The following is a 7,508-nucleotide window of genomic DNA, read 5'->3' as shown; positions in this document are numbered from 1 at the left end:
TCCCAGCGGTTGCAGCGGCGGCGGGCAGCAGGATGAGCGCACGAGGCGAAGGCACCGGGCAGCCGTCCACTTCAGCCCAGGGACAACCTGCCGCCCCGGGGCCTCAGAAGAGAGGACGCGGCCGGCCCAGAAAGCAACCGCAAGTCAGTACGCTGGCCGGGTGGGGGGCACCTGCGCGCCTGCGCTCCCCGGAGTCGCCGGGCCACCGGAGCGCGGGAGCCCTGGGCCGGGGGTAGGACGGCGGCGTCCCGGGCGCCCGGGCCGGGCGGTGGGCGGTGCGGTCGGGGCCCGGCGCTGCTCGTCCTGCGACTTTTCGCTATTGTGCCCGGCCCGGAGTGGCGCGGTCTCTCCGGGGACTGGACGCGGCCGGGCTCCATAAGCCGGAGCTGGCCCGCGCTTTTGGCGGCGGTTTGGAGATGGTCGGGGAGGCCGGAGGGGCAGGCCGCGGCCCGAGGGTCACGGACCAGCCTCGTTGCGCTGCTCACGGGCCGGGGTCTGTTCCGCGGGCGCCGCCGCCTTGGCGGCCCCTCGGAGCTCCCGGGTGGCCCGGGACTCTCGCCCTCGCGACAAAGAACGCGTGGGGACCTGGCCGCCGGATGCTCTTCGGGCTCTTTAAATCTGGCGCCGCCGCGGCTCCCGCCGAGGTGGCTCCGGGAAGGGACCGCAGGGGACAGGTCCTCGCGCGACAGCGTTCATTCGCACGGCCCAGGGCGCGTCGTTGAGGGTGTCCGAGAGGATGCCGACTGGCTAGGGTCACTTCCTCGCCAGGAGTCCCGTCCCCCATTGCCCCCTGGATCCCGCGTCTGGAAGTTGAAGGCATGCAATGTGTTTCTCCGGGGAGAGAGTGCCTGGGATTTGGGAGGCTACGGTCGAGGGGCGCCCCAGACCCCGCGGAGTGGAGGGTTTTGTCTGCGGATGCAACCAATTATGCGTGCAGCGGGTGCTTGAGGAGATGCGGAGAGCACTCAGCGCGGGCGCGGGGGTGGGGGTGGGGGTGGGGGTGGGCTTGGGGGTTTGCAGCAATTTCCAAGCATCTGCAGAAAAGGTTGGGACAGGACTCCGCTTCCAAGGGCTTTAAAACTTAGTTTTGGGTCTTGAATCGCTTCTTTCGAGGCCGATTAGGAAGTAATCCCAGAGCCCCTAAACTGCCCGGGAGCAAAGTTGGGAAATTGAACAATGTTTGCTTGCCAGTGCGTTTTAGGAAAACCGAGAGGGCTGTGCCTTTTTGAAATCATCATGGGAGGGAAACAAGCCAATCTAGAGGCTCCTGAGTTTTCCCGCTCTGCCAAGCGACACTTAATACCGCGTTAGGATCCTGTTTTACACCTCCCAGGAAGTCGCAGCCCTCCCTCTCTCCTTTCCCACCAGCCACCCAGCTCTCTCTAAAGCTACTAATTACCCCTCCTTTCACCTACGCAGTCCCACAGCCCCCCTAAAAAGTCCCAAAGAAAATGCAGTGGGGTCTGGAGCTCTTACCTTTGAGTTAAGGCAGAGTTCACAAAGAAAGAAAAATGTGTCTGCGATTGTTTGCCCCGGATGTGCCCAAGGGCGTTAGTGATCCCACACAAGCGAGCGCTTAGGGGAAACCTTTCCTATATTCTCAAATGGGACGTGAACTCTCATTGAAGACTTTGAGATGTTTCAAGCTAATTAGTCTCATGCAATCAGCGCATCGGAAAGAAACGTGCATTGACAATTCACTGAATAAATAGTATCTGGAATATTAATCATCCCGTTTCCTTAACCACTTGAGCATGTACTGCCCGGCATAGGAGCACTTTAAAGGTTTTGCTAAACCTATTGATACTCTTCCCAGAGATTCCCCTTCACTTCTCCTCACTAATCCCGCTTTCCTTTATTCCCAGTGTACCCCATTAGAGTTTTTCATCGGAAAGCGTTGGGAGAAAATATGTTTATTTGTATCGAAAGGTCTTTAAACTGAGACTGGAGCCCATGCCTGCATTTCCAAAAGGAAGTGGAGAATTGAAGCAATTATCTAGATAATTCAAGCAAAGCCTCCCACCACAGATTTACCATAATTATTTGGAGATTTTAGATAGAATAGAGTTATTTTGAGCTGAAGAATTTGGATAATTGCTCCAATATTTCACTAGCATGCAGGTAGACAGAGATGTTTAAAACCTAGCTTTTCAATATGGAAGATTGTGGAGGTGTTTATGGTAGCATGATATTTCTGTTCTTTAAAATGTTAGTATCCTGGGTAATGGCATTCCTGCTTATTCCTTGGTGTGCTGGGATGCACAGTCATGCAAATTTCACACCCTGAAAATAAATCCATGCCACCTTCTCCGGCCTTTGTTACCTTCTGGAGTTGAGCTGGAATTTGGTTTTCATATGCTAAACCGAATTTCCTCCTTGAACTCTTGGTTATTTGCCCTTTCTGTAAACTCTGTACATTCCTCATCCACCCATTTATGCTTCAACTGACAGTGGCCCAACAGCTCTCTTGAGCAGTCAGCCCATGCACAGAATATAGCTGGACAGGCAGGGTTCATTTCTTTCGGATGTTTTTGCCACAACAGCATTTTTTTTCCCTCCTTCACTTAGGAACCAACTGGTGAGCCCTCTCCTAAGAGACCCAGGGGAAGACCTAAAGGCAGCAAAAACAAGAGTCCCTCTAAAGCAGCTCAAAAGGTGAGATTTCTTAAGTCCTGCTCTTCCAACTTTCTCAACTTGCCACCTGCCTGCTCCAGATCCACCTCTAAAGATCTACCCCAACTTCTGAAACTAAGACTCATGACGACCTTAATTAGGCAGGAGGCAACCTTATTTTCCTAGCAGATGTTTAAAAGGAAATCATGTAGCTCCTGAGGGGTCGTTTTGAAACAAGCAAGCCAACAAACAAATCCATTACCAACTAATATGAAACTTACAATGGGGGGTGGAGGTGAAAAAGGGGTAGAGAATGATACAATTAGGATTTATGTATCTTAGTGGTGAAATAGTTAGGGTTTGTTTGTTTAGGAAGGGAGGAGGACTCAAAATGAAAGGTTTTGCCTCATGGTGAAGCTTTTGTAATTTCCTCTGAACAATAATAAAGATGAATTTATTTTGTCCTTATTTACATGACAACTGTCAACCAAATTCCCCGATTGTAGTTAAGTACTTTGCCAAATAGGTGGTCATTGGAAGTAAATCCAGTTGTGGGATCTTGGGAGGGGAGGGGGAGAGACATGGATTTTACAGCTTTGACAGTGATAAAGCATGCTGCTTGTTTCATAAGACACCTGCAATATAATACTTGATCTTCTCTCAAACAGATGATAGAGGAATGCTTCAAATCGAACAATAGGAATTTCTTTTTAACAAATGTATTGTTAGGCAGGAATGGAGTCCAGTCAAGTGTAACATTTCATGTCTTTTTAAGTAAAATTTAACTTGCAGCTTAAGATAACTTCATCTTGGTCGTTTTTAAACTAGCATCTAAGAAAGAGTTTAGAGCCAATGTGTGTTTAGAGAAGTGAAGGTAAATATAAAATTTAATCATTTGGGGGGGATTATGTAAAGAAACCCAGAATTGAGATTTATGCATTTGAATAAGTAAAATAAGTTGAAAGCCATGGATCAAAAATTAGAAGTAACTTTGACCTATCTTTCCATAGGTTTGAGTACAGCATTCATTGCAAAGGACTATATCCCCATCTTATTGGAATTAATGTTATGTGTGGTTTTCTATGGGTCTGCGGGCACTAACCATCTTGTATGTGATACTTTTCAGTGTTATAAATTACCATAGCAACTAGGATACAGATAAAGTTACTTGGGAAAAAACTACAAGCTCTTGTCTGTTTCATTTTAACAGTTTGAACGGAATTCAAGGGGGAATTTCAGCACATTTAAATTTAACTGCTTTGTAGAGTGTACATTTATTGTGAATCACAGTTAGACAACAAATTTTAAAGAACTAAGTTACCTTGTCATTTAAAAAGTGACAGTGTTTTATTTGGTATTCCTAGTATGAATTCGTACCTTTTATTTCTTATATTTTACGTGGTTTATTAAATCAACTATAAGGTACTGACTTTGCTAAGGAGTTGGTCTGTTAACAAGTGTGGGATTTAGCTAGGTTACTCTCAGGACATGATAAAGGAATCTGAATACATAACTCACAGAAAAACAGAAAATGCATCTTTTAGGAGACTATCTCATCATAAATAAATTACTTAAAATTTTAACATTAAAAAGTCAAAAACTGTTGAATTTCATCTCCAGATTTCTTAGGGTTATACTTTAGAGTGAGCAGAAAAGTTTACCACTACCTACCAAAATCTTTAAGAGCCCGGTGGTATAGTGGGTTACACAATGATCTGAACCACAGGGTCAGCAGTTCAAACACACCACTTGCTCAGAGGGGGAAAGATGAGACTGTCTGTTCCTATAAAAATTTTACTTTCTGAAACTCAAAGGGGCAGTTCCCTTCTATCTGATAGACTCACTCTGAGTCTGAATTGACTCATGGCAGTAGGTTTTTTACAAAATTCTTACTAACAGGAAAAAAATCTTGGAACTGTACCTAATTTAGTGAGAAAATGTTGATTAGTTCCCTCCCAAGGAAGGATGGATTTCCTTTTAGTTAGTTTCGTGAAAAGTATTTTACAAATGGCCCTATATCCTACTAGGCTGCTCTTCTCCCTCATGTTTCCTATGCATATATGTACATCGTTATAATTTGCCAAACAGAAGTAGGTTTACTGTTTCTGAGAGGAAAACTCTTCCTCGAATCTTTTAATTTACCCTGCTTTCAGACATAATCATTTCATACAGTTAGGTTCTAAAGGCTCTTCTTCAAATAAAAGTGAATGAATCCATTTGTTCATAGGATGACTACTTTCCTTCCGTTTTATAAATTACTCTTCATTTAGAGACCATAATACTTTGCAAAATAATGAATGGCATTGGTGAATTGGTCATGGCAGGTATACAATTTAAGATATTTTCACTTTCAAGTGAGTATTTCCTGAGTTTGCTACTAACCCCCTAAGAACATAATGGTCAAACATGTATTTGTTTACCAAACCCAGGGCGGTGTCCTAACAAAACCTGTATTTCTTAAGATTTGAAATGTAGCGATCTTTATAAAAATACACGTGGGTGATAAATAGCCTCTGCTAGACTGACCACAGTAGATGTGGGATGACTCCTCCTGTCATTAGTCAGTTGGATATTCTCCTGCAAACAGACACATCACCCTGAAAAAGATAACAGAACAACTGGTAAGTGTTAGAGAAAAGAACGTAGAAAATCAGAGGGCCCGCAGCGTGCAAGGGGATCCTGATGATGATGGGTGTTTAAAGTTTCTTCCTGCTGGGCATTTGTGTCTGGGCTTAGTAACTGGCCTTGGGGCGTTTGGGAACAGAGCTGCTGGTTAGGAAATTAGCAGAGGGAAACTTGACAAGCAGGCAGACGTTGTGAGACTGACTGGACAACAGCAAAATTAGCTCTCACTTGAATGTCAGGCCCCGTGCGACAGAAAAATGATTTGTGTGTAACATATCAAACAAACAGATTTTTAAAAGTGCAGTTAGTTAAGCTGGATACGCTTGGAAACGAATATCAACATTCATCCTTTTACTTATATTCCATTTAAATATGTTCCTTAATGGGTGGCCATTTGCTCCAAATTCCTTCGCCAGTTTCATATTATTACCTTAGTAGAAGAAAAGTAAACAGAGGTTTTCCTGCATAAACAATGTGTGTGTGTGTGTGGATTTTTTTTTTTTTAAGCTGGAGGTATACCTGTAACCAGTGTTCCCTTAATTTCCCTTTTTGTTTTTCTCCCATGTTTGTACGAGATGGAAATACTTTGTGTTTTCATAACATTTCCTTTGTTTGGAGAGAAGAAAGATAGAATCTCCTTTATGTTTAGTTTAGGGATGTTTGTTGTGGCTTTTTAATCATGCAAGAATACTGGAGAGGTTGTTACTAAGTCTCTTGTGTGTAAGGTCACAAATCAAATTCATCTTTTAGCCTCGAGTCAGTTCTTACTCAGATGCCTTAAGGCAAACATTTTCTCCCTGAGGTTAAATAAAATTTTAATAGAAGGGAGTTGCACATTAAAAAAAGACCTTTAGCATAATAGCTCTTCTTCATAATGCCATTGGTTTGGCTTTATCTTCCTTTTAACTTCTGATAGGATGTCCAGACCCAGCAAGCAAAGGGCAAAAAGTAAAATGTATCTAGGTAAAGTACATATGGAACGCTGATGGCTCTATTGGGTAAGCATTGGACTGCTAATGGAAAGGTTGGTAGTTCAAACCCATATGTAGCTTTTCAGGAAAAAGTTGAGGCTTTCAGCTCTTATAAAGATTTCCAGTCTCAGAAAACCGTGTGATAGTTATGCATTGGAGTCAATTTGACAGCAAAGGGTCTTTGGGTTAAAGTTGATATAATTTAAAATGCTGAAGATAGGTATCTTTTAATCTTTATTTAATATGCTAGTATAGAGGAAACCTCTTAATGGACTACTCTCAAGGCAGGCACAGGCGTCTCATTCTCATTCCCAGAAATGTGGTTGATTTTCATAAATTACTAATACTAATCGCAGATACTTTTTAGGATGTGGGCTTTGCTTACCATTTCAGATAAATCTTAGAGCTTGGGCACCAGCCTGGTGTGATCACGAGGTGTCGAAAGGATCAGGTATTAGGCATCAAAGAACAAAAAAAAATCAAATTGTGAATGAGGGGGAGTGCAGATTGGGGACCCAAGACCCATCTGTAGGCAACTGGACATCCCCTTACAGAAGGGTTGCTGGGAGGAGATGATCCCTTCAGACCAGTGGTGAGAGTGGCGATACCTGGAGGGTGGAGCGAAGGTGGGGTAGAAAGAGGGAACCCATTACAAGGATCTACACATAACCTCCTCTCTGGGGACGGACAATAGAAAAGTGGATGAAGGGAGACAGACAGTGTAAGATATGACAAAATAATAATAATTTATAAATTATCAAGGATTCAAGAGGGAGGGGGTAGGGAGAGGAAAAATAAGGAGCTGATACCAAGGGCTCAAGTAGAAAGCAAATGTTTTGAGAATGATGATGGCAGCAAATGTACAAATGTGCTTGATGCAATGGCTGGCTGGCTGGATTGTGATAAGGGTTGTAAAGTCCCCAATAAAATGATTTTTAAAGCTCCAGAAAACAGGAGGGGCAGGAAGGAGGACAAGGTGCCTGCCTCCAGACCCAGTCTGAGGCTGAACCAGTGACTGAGTTGCTTTGGCCACTTGGGTAGTAACTTGGATAATACAATGGAAATGAGGGCGCCCAGTGGTGGAGGGAGGCCTGGGAGCAGTCAGCTCTGCTGTGATGACTTTGACCGTCACTGTCTGGGGTTGACATGTTCTTTTCATTACACTCTCTTGACCAAGTACAAATGTGCTTGACACAACGAATGGATGGATGGTGTGTTAGACAGGGTTCTCTAGAGAGATAAAACCAAATTGCTGATAACCATTCCCAGGGATATTCCCCAGGCTTCTGCTTGTATGTA

At 44.2% G+C, this 7,508-nt stretch overlaps 1 protein-coding gene across 1 annotated transcript in view; it reads left to right on the top strand.

The window, feature by feature from the left end:
- The first annotated feature begins 32 nt into the window (after positions 1 to 32).
- The window catches only part of HMGA2 (high mobility group AT-hook 2), a 142,953-nt gene continuing 135,477 nt past the window's right edge, over positions 33 to 7,508 (top strand). The window contains exons 1-2 of the mRNA XM_004700476.2: positions 33 to 143; positions 2,569 to 2,655. Of these exons, the coding sequence (XP_004700533.1) occupies positions 33 to 143; positions 2,569 to 2,655 (198 nt within the window). The remainder of the gene's footprint in view (positions 144 to 2,568; positions 2,656 to 7,508) is intronic.

Source organism: Echinops telfairi, unplaced genomic scaffold, assembly GCF_000313985.2.
Source record: "Echinops telfairi isolate 266 unplaced genomic scaffold, ASM31398v2 ScPeMD7_2;HRSCAF=8, whole genome shotgun sequence".
Taxonomy (NCBI): Eukaryota; Metazoa; Chordata; class Mammalia; order Afrosoricida; family Tenrecidae; genus Echinops; species Echinops telfairi.
The sequence above is the reverse complement of the archived record's forward strand: the minus strand, read 5'-3'. Positions and strand labels throughout refer to the sequence as shown.